This window comes from Rhinichthys klamathensis, unplaced genomic scaffold (assembly GCF_029890125.1).
Source record: "Rhinichthys klamathensis goyatoka isolate OS25496 unplaced genomic scaffold, OSU_Roscu_1.1 h1tg000657l_1, whole genome shotgun sequence".
NCBI lineage: Eukaryota > Metazoa > Chordata > Actinopteri > Cypriniformes > Leuciscidae > Rhinichthys > Rhinichthys klamathensis.
Window position 1 is genome coordinate 53550 of NW_026607100.1, and position 18469 is coordinate 72018.

Sequence of the window (18469 nt, forward strand, 5' to 3'; positions counted from 1 at the left end):
TCCATGGTCCTTAAAGTACGCTTCATTTTCTTTATGTAGAATAAATGTAAACAAAAAAAAATTGGGGGGAGTTAAATGTGACCTCAACATGTTTTCCTGTGTTTCACCCATAAATACCTTTTTTTAAGCCATCAAACAGCCAAAGTTAGCCTGTGAGTCTCATTTGACACAACACACCCCATCGCTGCGGCTTGTTTCAGACATATGCTTTTGCAAGACCTTATCACAGGACCTTATGTGATAAAGCCAAGTCAGCTTTAAAAAATTACATTTAAAGCATTATGTTTTTTTATAATTGTGTTTCACAAACTGTTTTTGTCAGAGCAGTCCCTTGGCCAAAGCAGAACACCACACTTCTGCTAAAGTGTTTGCTGTCTATCTGTCTCACTGTTCCAGTCTGAGCTCTATGTGGTTTCTGTACCATTTCTATAGCATCTATATTGCTATTACAGACAAAACAGCTCAGAGAAACAGAAAAACATGATGGACAGTGTGAAGGCCAGAGTGGAGTGAATTACGGAGATCTATTAGGGCTGCCATGTGAACCCTCTGCATGCTCTGATTGGTTATTCGGTCTTGTCAGCCTTCCCAGGCTCCGCCCCAGTGCTTCTGGAGCTCTGATTGGCTTCCTTATCTTTCTTTTTATCATCTTTGGTGTCAATCAAAGCATGTTCACGCTTCACCATCTCTTCCAGCTCTGCCTGAAACCAAAAAGGTTGACATCTCATGCAACAAACACTTTAAGAAGGAAAACATTTTACTGATTTAAATGAAATGTCAGATCTGCATGTGAATATTTACTGTATTTACCTTCCAGCCCAGCAGTTCGGCAAGAGCCATGCAGCCGTCATCACAGGTGCTCAGGTGAGCCACATCTCTGTGAACGATCAATAAAGTCAATCTTCGCAAACCTCACTTATACATGTACGTGTCTAAATGCTTATTCACACCACCTGCCATTTGAAAAGTTTAGAAATACTTAAGACATTTTATGTTTTTGGTATAATCAATAGTGGGGTATAATGGTGTACTGTATATACAAGTTGAAGGGGAAAATCTGGAATCTACTGCTGCTTAAATGTATATCTAATGAGTGATTATAATCAAGGTATTAATCACTATTTTTCCATCTAAATATCAAATGAGTTTAATGACATCTCTAGGCTTATGAGATTTTACATTGTTATAGAACAAGTTACCAGTGTGATTACTGAAATGTTCTTTTCATGTGTTCTCTAATGTCTGTATTTGATATCTGAATGCAGTAACAGTGCTTGCTCATTTAGCCCGGCTTCCAGAAATGAATTATGGACTTATTTAACATGTCAATACATCCATCTGCTTTTCTAGGGTACCCTGACAACTATGGCCATTGAAGTCTATAGTTTAAGGGACCATTTCTCAGTTAAAGCTTTACTTTACGGTGTTGTTTCAAAGTGTCCTCTCCTTGAGAGAAAGAACACATTATCTTGATGTTTTGAGGAGACTCTCCAGTACGGTGTACATTTTAGGACATCCTCAGACATCAGCCATATGAAGACAAGGCATCATGCCCCAGACTAAAAGGCTTCAGTCATTAGACAAAACGGCATCGCGCCTCAGACTGAAAAGCTTCAGGTCTCAGGACAAACAATGTCAGGTGTCAGGTCTCGTACAATTAGGCATCAGACAATTAGGCATTAGTCTGAGTCCGTTTCGCCCGATGCCTTTATGTCTGATGCCTTATTTTCTGAGGCAGTTTCGTCTGATGCCTAATTGTATGAGACCTGACACCTGACATTGTTTTTTCTGAGACCTGAAGCTTTTCAGTCTGAGGCGCAATGCCGTTTTGTCCATGATGCCTTGTCTTCATATGGCTGAGGTCTGAGGATGTCCTAAAATGTACACCGTACTACGGTTTATAGTTAGAGCCTGGCCAAATCCAAGCTTGAGGAAGCTGTGTGTCTTCTTGGTTACAGGTTAAGGAATGTCGAGAACAGTCCACATTATTGGAGATTGAGTGAGTTGTTGTTCTGTACATGCTGGCGCCCAGGAACCCAAATCTGCGACCTGGAAGTTCAAGACGTGCCTAATTCAGGGTCCGTCAGCTGCATAATCGATGGAGATATGCTTCAGTCTATCTGTATATTTACATTTTCATTTATATTTATTCATTTAGCTGACGCTTTTATCCAAAGCGACTTACAATTGCTATATATGTCAGAGGTCGCAAGCCTCTGGAGCAACTAGGGGTTAAGTGCCTTGCTCAGGGACACATTGGTGTCTCACAGTGGATTCGAACCCGGGTCTCTCACACCATAGGCATGTGTCTTATCCACTGCGCCATCACAAGTACAAAGTAATTTTCCACACATATACGCAGTGTATATGTGTGGAAAATTACTTTGTACTTTCCTCAAACCAATCATTGTTTTGGTTTTTTTGGGGGTAAACAAGGAGTAGTATGTGAATAGTACAGATTACAAGATTTTTACAATTAAGTTTAGACATCAAGTAAAGTTAACTAAAAAGTGTGGTAACACTTTATTTTGATGGTCCCTTTTGAACGTGCTGTTGACTATAAGTAACTATATGTCAACTAACTCTCATCAGAGTATTAGTAGATTGTCTGCTTAATATCTGCAGACACTTTATTGTGATGCTCCTCCAACAGACAATCTACTGACTATAAGTAACTTTGCAAGTACATGTCAACTTATTCTAACCATAACCCTACCAGTCTATTGATACTCAACTAACACTCTAATGAGAGTTAGTAGACAATTAGGTGCAACGTTACTTATAGTCAACAGAATGTGTTAAAGGGACCATCAAAATAAAGTGAAACCAAAAGGGTTAGTTTGAACAACTGTTGGATTTTACAGTGTACTTGTTTTGTCCAGCACTTCACAATGCTCTTTGTGTTCCAGGCCTCAAGAAGACACGCTGTTGACCAGGACCACACTCGGAGGCCTCACCTGTAGGCTTTATCCGAGTCAAAGTCCATTCCTCCTCCAAAAGCGAATAACCCCGTGCCAAATTCCGACTGTTGGAGAAAGACACGTAATGCAAGAATGTAATTATAAAACAAATTTGTTTCATTCGAATGTCTATTATAATTAGATGAGCAATTACAGACCTGTCCGGTTTTCTCCATATTGATGAGCAGTCTAGGACAGCTGTTTGACACTCTGAAGAGAAGACAATACATTTAAGGAGCTTAGTTACTATATTTACTGTCCTTGGATGTTTTTAAAGTTATTTTAATTGTTATTTATTGACTGGTGCTGAGAGAGTGCCAAGGCACATTGCATTTCATTGCTGTGGTACTCTGTACTAATATGCATATTACAATACACTTGAACTGAACCGAACTGAACTGAAGCTGAAATGAGGTTTTAAACAACTTCAGATTTGCAAAAAAAAAAAAAATGTTTGATGCGATGCACATCATTTAATGTTATTTGTTGGAAAAATAAAATTAACCAACATTATTCATTTTCATTTTCATTTAATGCACATTGATTCAGCATTAAGCGGATACCTGGAGACATGCTTACCTACTGACTAGTGATGCGAACGGCTGAACCTGTAGGGATGTGCCCAATATGATGAGAAGATCACATCGAGGAAAGTCCTGCGGTACAACAGTGGGATGACAGTAAGAGTCGAACTGAAAATGTGGAGCGACTGGCTTTGACCTTAAAGATAGGCTGAATCCTCACCATTTTCATGGAAGTGAAGAATCGAGGAGGTAGATTCTCCCCAAAAAACACAATATCTAAAAAAGGACGAGAAACATATCCACAAAGAGGCTAAAACCATCAGAATATAAAAAGAGACCAAGAGTCACCAAGGAAAGCTATTTAATGACGGAGTGAAAATAGGACTGTTCCTCACACTTAAGGAACTTTTATGCCATAAAAATAGTTTTATTCCCAATTCAATTCATTTGTATGCTAAAGGGATTCTGCAATATATCTTTTGTGTTTTGTGGAAGAAAGAAAACCATACAGTTTTGGAACAATATGAGAGTAAATAAATGATGACAGAATTATCATTTTTGGGTGAACTATGTCTTGAATCCAAAACTAATCCTAATAGGAAAAAGAAAAGGCTGTAGATATTATTCTTGTTCTTAGAGACGATTGCTCTTACCAGGTTTAACCAGGGTTCCACAGGAATCGCACTTAGGAATATCTTCAGAGAAAATTTGATCTGCGAGTCAGAAACATGGAATAAGAATAGTGAAGCGAAACAACATTCCCACATCTCATTTAAAGGGATACTTCACCTCTGGAAAGATGAATGTGTATTTAAAATGGGTCATTTTTTAACCAAAAAAAAATTATTTTTTAATTTTGAGCTTTCTAGACTGAGAAAAGCCAGAAAATGTATTTTTGGCTTATGTGGATGAAAGACAACAACTCCCAGAATGCACTTGCTTCGCTGCCCTAGGAGGCCACGCCTACCGGTAACGGAGCGCAGTGTTAAACAACAAGTCTAGGCTACTAGTGATTCTCCGTGATGAGTCTGCCCGAAAATGTGTTTCGAGATCGCCCAAAATGTCCGGGATTCGGCTTTTGCTTTCTACAGTCGCCATTCATTACGTTTACTGTGGCGAGCAGGACGAGGCTAGGGCCGCGGGAGAACGGCGCGAGGGCGGTGGCGTGATTACCGATGAGCGACACCTGTGAGACGCACCGGTCTCGTATCTCTCACGGAGGAGCGGGAATTTTCTTAGCAATGTTAAAACGCACATCAACTGATCACTTGTTTAGCGTTCATGTAAACACTACATTCAGATTCACCAATCGGAATGAATTCAGTTAGATTGAAACAAAAGGTGTGCATGTAAACAATGAATGGCGACTGCAGAAAGCAAAAGCTGAATCCAGGACATTTTGTACGATCTCGACGGCCGGACATGTCCGGGAAAAAGAGGATGAATGGTAACCCCTACTACTCAGCTTTCTCCTACTAAGTTACTCCGCTTTCTCCACAGAACAAGAGCCTGCTAGCTTAGCTTCCAAAAAAGATGTCTGACACTATGTGCACATTCTGTGAGTGAGATCCCACCCTCTATGGGCGGGTTGAGAACATGCGGAACAGCCCCTACTACTGACTGTAGTCTTTAGCCTCTGGCCAAAAAATCCTTCGATGACGCAAAATGACGATTTCTGCGTCATCGGAGGATTTTTTCCAGACAAAAAATACATAAATCTCTCGTCTCAGGGGGATATGAGGGTGGAAAGCACGGTAATTTGAAAATACTACAGGTTTTCTACTAATACAAAGCTTAATGCTAAATCCTGAAGTATCCCTTTAAAACTGAAACCAGAAACCACAGAGACATGTCAGTGTTCAACACTGTACCTTTCATCCAGTCCATGGAGAACTCCTTACGACAGAGGAAGCTCACGCAGTGAGATGTGTGAAATGTGCCGTGAGCTTCAATCAGGTCCTCGCCTTCCAGACCGGCAACTCTCTCTAGAGTATCGATATTCTGAAAGAAATAACAATAATAATTGTATAATATATATATATATAATTTTTTCGCTCGCAAAGTACCGGTACGTGTATATAAAAATTATGCAGCCGAACACTGTCTCTCTTACCTGAGAGTAGCAGCGACTCAGTAGGCCTTTGTCCTTCAGCATCTTCATGAAATAGTGACACACTGTGGGCTGGAGAAACCAAAGCGCATGCAACAGTCAAAACTACATTCATCACAGTATTAGATGGGTCATTATTTGTATGTGGTGCCTTTTTGACCTCATGTCATGACAAAGAAGACCATGTAATATGTGTAAAATAATAATAATGAAATGTGGAATCACAATGTACGCCAATTTTTATTTCAAATACACATTAAACGTCTCTATTTCGTTCGATTTGTTTATTCTATGCTTGCAAATGAATGACTGGTATTTAAAAAAAAAAAACTTGTTCCACACTGCTGTCTAAAACTGGATTTTTGGTAAGACTTTACAATAAGGTCTCATTTGTTAACATTAGTTAATGCATTTACTTACATAAACTAAAAATGAGCAATATATGTTTTTACAGCATTTATTAGGGCCCAAGCCTAAGGGGTGAAGGGCCCTATTGTTTCCCTATGGCGAACCTTCAAACTTTCAGGCACGTTTGGTGCCCTTAAGCAGTATCCTCACAACTGTGTTCCTTTCTAGAAAGAAATGATATCTGTGAGGATTTTCAGTCCGGATTTAGACCATACCATAGTACCGAGACAGCTCTCATTAGAGTCACAAATTATTTGCTCTTATCATCCGATCGTGGTTGTATCTCTCTATTAGTGTTACTCGATCTTAGGGCTGCATTTGATACTATTGACCAAAACATTCTTTTAAATAGACTAGAAAATTATGTTGGCATTAGTGGAGTTGCACTAGCATGGTTTAAATCATACTTATCTGACTGTTATCAGTTTGTAGCAGTAAATGAAGAGATGTCTTATCGATCACAAGTTCAGTATGGAGAACCACAAGGCTCAGTACTAGGACCGTTGATGTTCACTCTGTACATGCTACCATTAGGAGATATCATTAGAAAACATGGAATTAGTTTTCACTGTTATGCCGATGATACTCAGCTCTATATTTCTTCACGCCCCGACGAAACTTACCAATTCACAAAATTAACGGAATGCATAGCCGATATAAAAAATTGGATGACTAGTAATTTCCTACTACTAAATTCTGAAAAAACTGAGATTCTAATTATTGGACAAAAAACTTCCACACGTAATAACCTAGAATACTGTCTAACACTTGATGGCTGCTCTGTTAAGTCTTCGTCGTCGGTTAGGAACCTGGGTGTGCTCTTTGATACCAATCTTTCATTTGAAAATCACGTGTCTAGTATCTGTAAAACCGCATTTTTCCATCTTAAAAATATATCTAAATTACGTCATATGCTCTCATTGACAAATGCGGAACAATTCGTTCATGCGTTCATGACATCAAGGCTAGATTATTGTAATGCTCTACTGGGTGGTTGCCCTGCATGCTTAATAAACAAACTACAGCTGGTCCAAAACGCAGCAGCTCGAGTTCTTACCAGAACCAGGAAATAAGACCATATTAGCCCGGTTCTGTCAACACTGCATTGGCTGCCTATTAAACATCATATACATTTTAAAATATTGCTGATTACTTACAAAGCACTAAATGGTTTAGCTCCACAGTACTTGAGCGAGCTCTTAACGCATTATAGTTCTTCACGTCTATTGCGTTCTCGAAATTCCGGCCAGTTGATAATACCTAGAATATCAAAATCGACTGCTGGCGGTAGATCCTTTTCCTATTTAGCACCAAAACTCTGGAACAATCTTCCTAACATTCTCCACGAAGCAGACACACTCTGTCAGTTCAAATCTAGACTAAAAACACATCTCTTTGGCCTAGCATACACATAACACATTATAGACTTCCTCAATTCAAAATTAGGCTGCATAGTTTAGATCAGCCGCAACTGGGAACACGTCCCGTAAATCCTGATGTACTTGGTACATCATAAGAAGGATGGCGTCTACGCTAATATTAGTCTCTCTGTTTATCCCGAGGGACCCTCTATGGTGGACCTGCGCCTGGACCCATCCCAAATCATCCTGAAGTGCCAGCCTCATCAGCCCTGTGAAGGCCTCATCGACACGACAGCCATCGACTCTGATCCTCAACAACTCGTCTCCATTCCGGCGTGATTACTTCGACTTCCAAACAGATGGAAATAAATAAATACTCTAAATGTTCCGATCCAATCTGACTTGTAATGCTGCCCGAATCATACACTGTTCCTTCGTTGGCCAGAGGAGAACTGGCCCCCGACTGAGTCTGGGTTCTCCCAAGGTTTTTTTCTCCATTCTGTCACTGATGGAGTTTTGGTTCCTTGCCACTGTTGCCTTGGCTTTTGGCTTGCTTAATTGGGGAGATTTAATTTTCAACAATATTATTGATCTGCCTTACTTAAGGTGGACGTTGACGCAATTTTCTTCTAGAAACAAACTGTTGTATTATTTTCATGTTATCACTGTGAAGCTGCTTTGATACAATCTGTATTGTAAAAAGCGCTATATAAATAAAGGTGACTTGACTTGACTTAACATGCTCTAAAACTCTTGAAACTTCACCCCTTTTCACCTACAATAACCACACTTCATATATTTATAGATGTATATGGCATGGCACCAACTGCTGCAGTAACTGTGGCATATTCAAACAATTTTGATGAAGGTCTTTTACATTTACCCACTTTAAATAACTTTTGATTTTAATAATGCTGAGATTAACATTAACTAATGCTGTAGAAGTATTGTTCATTGTTAGTTTAAGTTAACTAATGTAGTTAACTAATGTTAACAAATGAAACCATACTGTAAAGTTTGCAGGATTTTTCCATTTGAAGGAAAAAACAAACAATTCAAGACAAAGGAGTATAAAAAGAGAAGAGAGAGGATTCATAAACTACCTTAAACTGTCCTGGGTAGAGCTCTCTGGCCAGAGCGAAGAAGGGCTCCGGATGTTTCTGGAAAAAGACTTTCAAATATGACTTATGTCCTCTTAGATGACAAACAATGAGAGTAAGACAGCAGGATTTCTTCAGAATCACAACCAGACCTTGAAATAGTCGATCTGAAAGATGGCCTCTGGGTAAGGCAGGTTGTACTTCTGCAGATTGGCGTATAGACCAGTGCCAGGAGAACGGAAATCTGGGATTCCAGCAGCTAAATTATAAAGAATTTACAGGTTAATTAAAGGCACACTATGTAACTTTTTTTGTTCAAAATTAACACAATTTAAAAAACGAGTCAATACATCGTCAATCCTTCTTCCAAAACGTGTTTTTGTCTTAACCTAATTCACTACGGTAAGCAATTATAAGTGTTTATATTTTAGATCTGACATGATGGTTTTTACGGGAAAATTGCGAACATGTTACTCGCCCGTGCGAATCTCATCATATCCATAAATAGAGAGAAGTTGCTCCGGCTACTTTGACGTGTGTCTGGTGTGTGAGTGTCAGAAGTTAGTCGTCACAGCGAGTGAGAAAGCTTGATGTGGAGCAGGTAAATCTCCAAACTCCGGGAATCGCCCGTTTTAAACAAACGCCGAACAGAGGAGCGTCTGCTGGTGAAAAGGCAACGCGACAGAGCTCGTAATAAAACAAGAACCAACATTGGATTGGCTTTTCAGAGATGGCGAGAACTGAGGGATCTGAAATGTTGTAGAAGCGATGCAGAGATGGTGTTTTTATTACTCAACAGGTGAGTACGGTGTTTTATTGAACAGATAAACTGCCATGTAGCTCTTTATACCATGGTCCGGGTGAATACTCGATTCTGATTGGCTGCAGGGTGTCCATTAAAAAGTGATAGAGGACACCTAGTAAAGGAGTTCTGATGAAACTGACTGTTTACCGTTCGAAATTAATAAATAAATGCCATCAGCTGTGAGTAACCATAGCAACAGGCAGTCAAAGTATCCGTTTACAAATTAATGTATCAAAACAAACATCTAGTTAGCCGTTATACATAGCCTACCTGTGCGTTTTAATTATAGGTAAAAAAAAACCGAAAGTGTAACGCCCATGACTAGACAAGCCTAACTTACATGAAAAAAAATACGTTAACTTTCTGGCTCGTAAGTTAGCTAAACTGAGGCGTTCTCCGAGCTGAGCGGACTACAAATATCTCCGGTTGCTAAATAAACCGTCAGGCGCAACCAGGGAAACCAAGTTATTGTTTGTAAAAACTTTAGATTTCGATTGTAAAACTAATTAAAATATAAACTAATGTTTTAAAAATGTGTTATTTGGCAAGTGACTATGGTATAAGCGGGTTAATGCCCTTCGAGGTGTCCATTGTCTAGGTATTAATGGACTTCGGGGGAAGGCAAACGTCCCACGCGCACGCCTCGCCGTCGTCCATTAATACCTGACAATGGACACCTCGTCGGGCATTAACCCTTACCTAGCAGAGTTCATTGTAAAGCATTAATGGGTAAAGCTACAGTAACGTCTTCAGGTAGTCAGCTTTCCTTCTAAACAGGTTATATCTCTTAAGCCTAGTAGTGAATGTTTTATTAGCAGAAGAATAATATTCATCCGCACAGTCACGCAGAGCCGAAGCACAACCAAAACAATGTTCTTCTGCAAAATGCATGTAGTTTTAATTTTTAACCACTAGAGGGCCAAATGTGACAGTGTACCTTTAGTAAAATAGTCATTAATGAAGTCAATAATAAATACATTTAAAAAATAAAATAGTATGACCACAAATAATTTGCATCTACAGAATATATTCATGCAGCTCTGGAAAGAAATGAGACCACTGCAAAATGATCAGTGTATCTGGATTTACTATTTATACAGTATGCATGTGTTTGAGTAAGATTAACCTTTTTGTTTCATTCTATAAGCTACTGATAAAATTTATTCCGAGCTTCAAATAATAATATTATCATTTATAGCATTTATTTGCAGAAAGATCAAGACCCTGTCATGGCCAACCCAATCTCCTACATTTCTGTCACTGTCGCCTCTGGCTTGCTGGCAATATTAGGGACTTGACTGCACTGACGCTATTGGATGAGAACTGAACTGAGCTGACGATGACATCACTGTTTTCTCCAGAGGTGCTTTATAGATGAATTGAACTCACTTCATAATTGATGAGTTATTGAACCAAACTGAATCAACACTGAACTGACTTCAGCTAAACAATTACACTATTGTCTTTTTAGATTTGATTTAAAGAAGAATTGAAGTTTTTTTGTGTGTCATTAAATCATAATCTTCTGATCACTGTAAAGCTCCTTTGAAACAATCTGTATTGTTTTCTTTGCATTATTTGAGGTCTGGTATCTTTTTTTTATTTTGACCAATTATTATTTTCGCAAATAAATGCTCTAAATGTCAATATTTTTATCTGAAATTGGGAATAAATGCTATCACTAGTTTATAGAATTAAACAAAAATGTTGATTTTACTAAAACACATACTTATAAACAGCAAATTCAGAGAAACCAATAATTTTGCAGCGGTCTCTTATTTTTCCCCCAGGACTCTATAAAATACAGCAGCAGAAAATACTACAAGTACTATAGCCTGTTTAATTCTAAGGATTAGTGATAGGAAATTATCTAAAAAACTAAATTATGACTGTTTTTAATGCAAGAAACATAGGCCAGAGGTTTTAAAAGGGCTCTGTCATTATAAAAGGACTTTAACAAATCAGGATATGATCTATTTAAAAACAACTATGTTTAATTTAATCGCATTTTATGATAAGATATTTACTTACATGTAGATATTCCAGCTCCAACCATACAGATAATGTTCTTGCCTGTTGACACAGACACATCAAACTTCCTGAACAACCGACTCCTCAAACAAAGCCATTTCTCAGCACCACAGTGTTTACACTGTTCAGGAAGCCAACCTTCAATTGGCTTTCTTATAGTTGTTATAATGGAATATAATAGAGTATTTTAACATTGAAAAAATGACACACTTCACACCTACCACCCTCATCTGAGAAGTCAACTCACATTTGTCACTCAGGATGTAGCGGGCGACCGCATCCAGGGTCAGCTCATCCAAGACTTTCTCTCCAGGACTCAGACCAAGAGTCCGCGAGAAGAGACTGCGCAGGAAATCCACTGAAAAACATCTAACTTTAGCCAAGATCACATGAGCTCTTTAGATGTACTTAAAGGAAAAATTCCTTGACACATACTCTCAGTGTCTCCCGAAGCTTCACCCTCGTCACTGCTGTCTTCAGACTGACCCTGCAAGAAAAAAAGAGTTAAAAATATAATTACAGAGATTACCAATCCACTCCAATAATAGAAAACAACACTCACTCTTAAAAAAATTATTAATAATATAGTAGCAGTAAGAAATAAAGTGTGAACTGTACATGGTGGATGTTTGCTAAATTTACTTGTCTCATGTTTGTCTAACATATTCATCTCCTATACATACACACACGTTTTGTGAAAGAAAAAACACTAAAAAAATATGACTGATATACTAATATATCGGCTGAAATTTGGCCTTTTTTAATTATTGGCATTGGTTGATAACGATGCCTGCTTGATTAACAGATGCATTAGTTTCATTCATGTCAGTTTCAAATTCTATTGGCAGCTTTTCAATTTCAATTTTTTAGTACATATTGTGTAAAACAAACCTTTTTATTAATTAAATTAATTATTATTATTTAATTTTTACTTTATTTTTAACCACTGAAAAAATATAGGCCAATAATAATGTTGATATTTATAATAATAATAATAATAATAATAATAATAATGTAGCACTACCATGGTAAAGTGATGGCACAAAGTGGTAATACCATGGTATTTCGATAAATAATTCAGAGCACTTCATATAATGTATTTACAAGGTCCCAAAAAAAAAGTGTTTTAGCATTTTAAAAGCCCCAAATTACATGGTATTACTGTGGTATATGGCCTTGATGAGTATGATATTTTTAGTGTCGTGTGACTGGTATAATGAACATGTATAATTAATACTAACACACACATGCATCTCTATTAAAACAACTCACGATTGTATCTTTGTTTACCTCGAGATCTGGTGTCTCAGCCTCCTCTTCTGCCCTTTTAGAAACCTCTACAGGACACAAAAATCATATCACACTGATGTGACTGTCATAATAACAAATATCAATCACACAAACAGCGAAAAACTTCCAATACACACTTAGCTTTCTCTTTTGCTAAAGGCTAACTGGATCTGACAACACCCATTTATACAAAGGCATAATCATTATTACCTTCAGACATCTATCCGCTTTCAAACAGTACTATACAATTCCAAAACACATAAAGTTAAGAGATGACAGTACTGTTTTTATTAAAGGGGCAGTTGCTTGTGTGCGTCGCTAATATTTCTTTGGATGGCTTGGCTAATGTTGATAGAAAATGTTTAATATGGCACATACTGTTGTTCCTCAAGAGGGCGCATGGAGGCTCATGGATTGCCATTTAAATCTCATGCCGGTTTTTATATTTTTGTATTTTTATATTTTATATTTTATATTTTTATATTAGCTAAAAGTACGATAATTTAAATGCATTAATGTAAAGGATTTGGTACCGGACAAATGAAAATCCGCCCTTGTAATGGATATAAAACTAAAACACGGATCCAGCGATTACAAACGACTAGTGTGATTGGTCCTTCCTGACAGTGAAGAGAAAAGTAACACGCATCACATGACATGCCATCTACGCTTCTCATAAGTGTCGATCATTTATAAATCATTTACACCTGTATAATGAAACTGAAAATGTATAGCTATTTAATTTTTATTTATTTATCCCATCTGATCTGACCAATTAGAGACAGCTTTTGGACCTCGCGTGCACACCCAGTTCGATCGGCTATCGTGAAAATTACCATTATTTACAATTCTATATTATTTCTACATAATAGTTATCTGCAATTTATTGATCAGATCTTCCGGGTGGAAACTAATGATTTGTTCTTATATTATATTTGTTCAAAACATTTGTTTCAATGACAATGTAGTTGTTATAAACAGTAAAGTCAACTTTTAAGTCTAATATTTCTCTTTTTTGATTGAAAGTCGCTATTGTTTAAATATTTACATGAAAGAAAAACATTACCTATAGCGAGATTTCTTCATCCACCTTTCCATTGCTTGTGCCTCAGTCTTTCTAACACTTAGATCTAATATCCTCACACCTCCATAAAAAGGATTACAGGATTTACTCCACCTGACTTAGACTCAACACCTTTATGGATGGTACCATAGTATTACCATGTACCACCACAGTGCTGTATCATAAAGGAAAGTGGTAGCACTTTATTTTACAGTTTTGCATGTACATACCATGTACTTGTTGACTAACTGCGTCCTAACCTTATCCCATAGCTACCTTACATTGCTCAGTGGTTTTGTGGTAAGTAGACTGTAAGTAAAGTGCAAGTGGGAAATCAGCGATTTATATGGAATAAATAATAACAAGTTCTCAACATTTACACATAAAACTTTATTGTGTCTGTCTCAAAAGTACAATGTATTTTACAACAGTTATATATAAGTACACAGAACATACATGGGTGCAACACAGTAACTCAGCCATGTAGTTTATATATGTCTGACTGCAGTGTTTGCGGACGCTTCATGATCCTCCTCTGTTGGCTCTCGGGTGTCTGGCTGGATCAGGCCCTGCTCGTATTCAGCTCCAGTGACCCGACAGTGCGGCAGCATCTCCTCCAGCAGGATCCGGACCAGGCCTGGACTCTGAAGCCGGGCAAGTCCCGAAATATCCAGACGCTGTAGCTTTCTGTGGGGTAAAGGCAGAGGGGGGGAATAACACAATAAATGATTCAAATGATTCAAATAACAAAGAAAATAAGGTTTAAAAAAACATACAGGGTATGATTTGGTTATTTGTTGTCCTAAAAAAAAAAAAGGGACACATGTCAGACTGAAATATTAACCAAAGGACTACTAAAACAGTATTTTCGGGCATAAGTCAGATTAATTAAATCACCTGAGGTTTTGTAATGCAGCGAGACCTCCTACAGTGACACAAGGGCAGTGGGACACGTCCAACTCCAGCAGACTTTCTCCAAAGACATGAAGACGTGCAAGAAACCAGTCGTCCACTTCAGGACATCCTCGCACAGAGAGACTCTGGAGTTTATTCTGCTTTACTGAGAAGAGACAATTAGTTTGAGTGAGCCAGAGAACAAAAATACACCACAACCATATGTTTTACTGGCAGCTGAACACTTCAGAATCTTCATGTTATGTTCCCATTTTATTCAGGAAGGGATTTTCTGTTGGCTACGTCTATACTGTTCAACGTCAATCATGACAACTCCTAGAACAGATGTAAACAGCGTTTATTGATAAGAATGGAAAGCACATTGGCTTAAGGCCCATTCACACCAAGAACAGAAACCATATTAGCTGCTGCTTTGCCGTCTGAATCTCGAAACATAATTTGGCTTCAAAATAAGGAAGGATTTCATACTTGACTAGTCAAAGGCTGAGACATCAGGAGAAGTTGATTACCAAGGTTGTCGAGTCCATTGTGGTTTATTATGGTGCCACTCAGATCCACTTCCTCTATTTGTGCGTCAGGTGTGTTCATGAAGTCATAGCTGAATCTTCCTCTCGAGTCTGGACGAAACCATTCAGACTGGCCTGCAAATCTAGAGAGACACAAGGCTTGCTGGATGGCTTCATAAACGTTCTATGATCAATGACATATAAAAGTGTCCAAAAATATATTTAATATCAAGTTTAAAAAAAAGCTAAGTTCTTTTATATGTACTTACTGCATTTATGTTGGTTTCATATTGTTATATTTCATATACAAACTTGTATACCATTCATTTCAATACCATTATTATTTTAAAGGAATAGTTCACTTCAAAATGAAAAGTGAACTATCCCTTTAAGGACTTCCTGTCCATGACACACATTCTGCAGGTCTTCTCTATGATCTCATTTCCTGCCTTCTTCCCTGCACCACATGATTTTGATTGGGCAGACAAATAGTAATTAAGCAGTTTTGTTTGAAATAATTATGAAATATTAAGTCAAACTAGTCAAGGATTTAATTTCAAGGGTAACACTTTACAATAAGGTCTCATTTGTTAACATAAGTTAATACATGAACTAACATAAACTAACAATGATTTTATTTAATGAACAACATAATTTATTAACCTTTGTTAATGTTGGTTTAAAAAATAAATGTCATGTTCATGTTAGTTCATTAGATTGGCATGAAAGCTAGAAGGTTTTGGCACTTGCTATGTGTGAACAAAAAAATTATTCAAAAAGGTTAAATGAAAAAGAGAGTCACACTTGTACAAAAATGACCGCATTGGAAATTAATGGGAAGCGAATTTCATCAAGTGGAAACGTTTGTTTGGTACAAACAAAATCTTACTGAAAGCTCATTCTCACATATAAAACTCAATTTTGGAAGACAACTTGTTTAAATCCATGGCTTGTTATACATTTTTGTTTTTTTTTAAAAGCTTTTTTCACTGCTAAGTGTCTTCTTTAAAAAGAGACCCAACTTAAGTCTGTGCTCCGAAGCATCCAAGATTTACCACAGTTTAAGTTGGACATCTCATTTTCAGGCCTATGCTCAAAAAGTTAATAAATGGATTATAACTACGGTATAAATATAATTTAGTACCATAAAAATAAAAAATAAATAAAAAAATTTACTATCATAAAAAACCGTAATTTTAATGTAGTTTTTAATTGATTAACAGACATTAAAAAAATAAGATATAAAAAAGGGGCATCACATCATGGACTCTTACCTGAAGCTCCCTCTGAGAGTCAGAATATAATAGGCCGCTCCTACATTATCACCAAAATTCTGCTGTGCATAACCAAAAAACCTACAGAAAAAAGACCTTAAAGTCAAAATTTCAGCAGAAATAAATAAAAAATGATTTGTTTATAGAGACGCTATACAGCCACTATGGTCTTCTTTTACAGTGAAATATTCTATTGGGCAATAAGACAACATAAACAACACATCTGAGCACACACACACACACACTGGCACTTACGTATTCTTGCTTCGGACCAATTTCGTCCTTGCCCAGTCATTCCAACCTACAATGTGCTCCACATCATAGAAGTAGCGACTGAGTTTTAATAAGAGCCTGGTGAAGACGGATGGAGGAGCAGCTGAACTCAAACCCCTCCTGACAGCAACAGCAGCAGCCGCACACGTGTGTGCTGAACATCTCCGCATGCCATGGGACTTATATACAGAGACAATATATGAGACAGAAAGATCATTTACAACATGATGCTACTAAGAAGATGAACACGTTTCAGATTAAAAAGCATTCCAGCTAACAACAAATTATTCTTGATGAAACTTAGACTAATAATATATAGAATGTGAAACTGTAGCATGAATTTAGCCCTCACAAAAGTACTTCATGGATGATAGATCTGTACGGTACGGTGATATATAATGCAAGTTCCAGGACATGTATAAAGGTTACCAATTATAATTCTGAACAATCAGCCTTCTTTCAATTCATGAGCTGGAACATGAGATGAATTAATTTCTATAGCTGGCATTTCAAACATTGAATATTACCAGCATATAATATTTCTGAAAATACCCCATATGTGGTGCTGGATTAATATGTTTATGCGTAAGTTAATTAATACTGAAAATGACATTAAATATGAATATTGAAGCAGTTTCTTAAATAGCCTATTTATTTTAAATTCTACGTTCATAAATTAAAATTATGTAATTCTGCTTCAGGAATTGATTTAATTCCTGAATTTGAATCGAATAAATTAATTCCTTGACATTACACTTTAGGTAGCTACTTCATAACACCATGGTACCAGGTACAAAACAACAGCAAAACATTACATTACCATGGTATAAACATGGTAACATGGTGCATTTTGCTAGTTCTTTGGTAGTATAGAACTATGCACAAGTGTCTCGATTATAAAATGAACCAAATTGTAATGTAACACTTTGGCGTTGGTGTTGGTGGTGTTGTGGAGAGAAATACAACAGCAACAATTTCCTCAATAACGAAATGTATGCTCGCAGGGCAGTAAGAACTCACCAGCAAGGAGGCCGCCATGTTTGTTTTGTTCTTCTGTCATTTCAGAGATTTGACATTAGGAGGCGCGATCTCAGCGAACCCAATGAACTAATGTCTACATACTTTTTAACCGAGTTTGGATTAGTTTTATAATGTAGACATTTTATTGGCTTATTTGTATAATAAAAAAGAACAGTAGTAACTTAGTTAATTGTCTCATGTATATATCAGTGGTGTGTGTAAGTTTGCACTTACATGTTTTGACCAGCAGATGTCGCCACCGTGTAGTATTGTGAGCTAAGTGAATAATTTCGATTGGATCAGTTGATTGGGAGCTTCGAGAAAAGCTCTGTTTCTCCCACCAATACTTGGGGAAGTTGCTTTTGTCTCTTCGTGTAATCCCAGTCTGACTTGGGTGAGATCAGATCTCTGTGTGGGTCAGACAATCTGTTGCAAGACTTGGACATTCAAAATAAGATTTCCTGAAGGTAAGTAGCCCGAGTGGATGAAAACAAAGAGCTACTTGCACACCTCCAAAAGGTTTGTCTTTGGACCACTGACGCAAGCACTCTCACATCAACTACAGTTTATGAAAATACATTGAAAAGACTATTGTGCCAAAACTTATATGATTGTAAAGTTAAGGGGTCATGTTGCCTTGATCGTTTGACATAGAGGTATTTGTACCATTAAAACATCCTGCAAATTGTATAGCTTAAAAAGTCCTCCTTATTACAAAAAAAGCATGTATGGGTCGACAGTTGATGACCCCATTGACTTACATAGTATGGGGAACAAATGCAATGGAAGTCAATGGGGTCCCTCCCATCCATTGTCAAAATATCTTCTT

The 18469-nt window shown here is 37.4% G+C and overlaps 2 protein-coding genes across 3 annotated transcripts; both read right to left on the reverse strand.

The window, feature by feature from the left end:
- Positions 1 to 257: 257 nt before the first annotated feature.
- sirt2 (sirtuin 2 (silent mating type information regulation 2, homolog) 2 (S. cerevisiae)) lies at positions 258 to 12949 on the reverse strand. 2 transcript variants are annotated; one of them, XM_056241635.1, is made up of 16 exons: positions 12800 to 12949; positions 12590 to 12636; positions 11735 to 11786; positions 11547 to 11657; positions 11300 to 11341; positions 8616 to 8722; positions 8467 to 8523; positions 5598 to 5666; positions 5356 to 5485; positions 4138 to 4197; positions 3705 to 3760; positions 3540 to 3616; positions 3119 to 3170; positions 2958 to 3025; positions 811 to 877; positions 258 to 701 (listed from the first exon to the last, which is right to left on the reverse strand). In XM_056241635.1, exons 1-16 carry the CDS (start codon positions 12807 to 12809, stop codon positions 567 to 569), a joined length of 1140 nt encoding a protein of 379 aa, XP_056097610.1. In that variant the 5' UTR covers positions 12810 to 12949; the 3' UTR covers positions 258 to 566. The 2 variants fall into 2 exon arrangements, with proteins under 2 accessions (XP_056097610.1, XP_056097611.1); XM_056241636.1 differs by having other exon boundaries at positions 12590 to 12671; positions 12800 to 12938.
- A 1078-nt stretch (positions 12950 to 14027) lies between these two features.
- On the reverse strand, positions 14028 to 17786 carry dmac2 (distal membrane arm assembly component 2). The gene is made up of 6 exons (XM_056241638.1): positions 17641 to 17786; positions 16603 to 16799; positions 16348 to 16428; positions 15077 to 15216; positions 14550 to 14712; positions 14028 to 14339 (listed from the first exon to the last, which is right to left on the reverse strand). The coding sequence occupies exons 1-6, from the start codon at positions 17656 to 17658 to the stop codon at positions 14141 to 14143; spliced, it is 798 nt and encodes a 265-aa protein (XP_056097613.1). The 5' UTR covers positions 17659 to 17786; the 3' UTR covers positions 14028 to 14140.
- Positions 17787 to 18469: the final 683 nt, after the last annotated feature.

Excerpts from the sequence above, each read along its gene's own strand:
- sirt2 (XM_056241635.1), bottom strand. Across the intron at positions 11,658-11,734 it reads AGCTTCGGGAGACACTGAGA|TGGATTTCCTGCGCAGTCTC; the intron begins GTATGTGTCAAG and ends GATGTTTTTCAG. Across the intron at positions 5,486-5,597 it reads TGAGTCGCTGCTACTCTCAG|AATATCGATACTCTAGAGAG; the intron begins GTAAGAGAGACA and ends TATTTCTTTCAG.
- dmac2 (XM_056241638.1), bottom strand. Across the intron at positions 16,429-16,602 it reads TTGGTCCGAAGCAAGAATAC|GTTTTTTGGTTATGCACAGC; the intron begins GTAAGTGCCAGT and ends TTTTTTCTGTAG. Across the intron at positions 14,340-14,549 it reads GCTGCATTACAAAACCTCAG|AAAGCTACAGCGTCTGGATA; the intron begins GTGATTTAATTA and ends TTTACCCCACAG.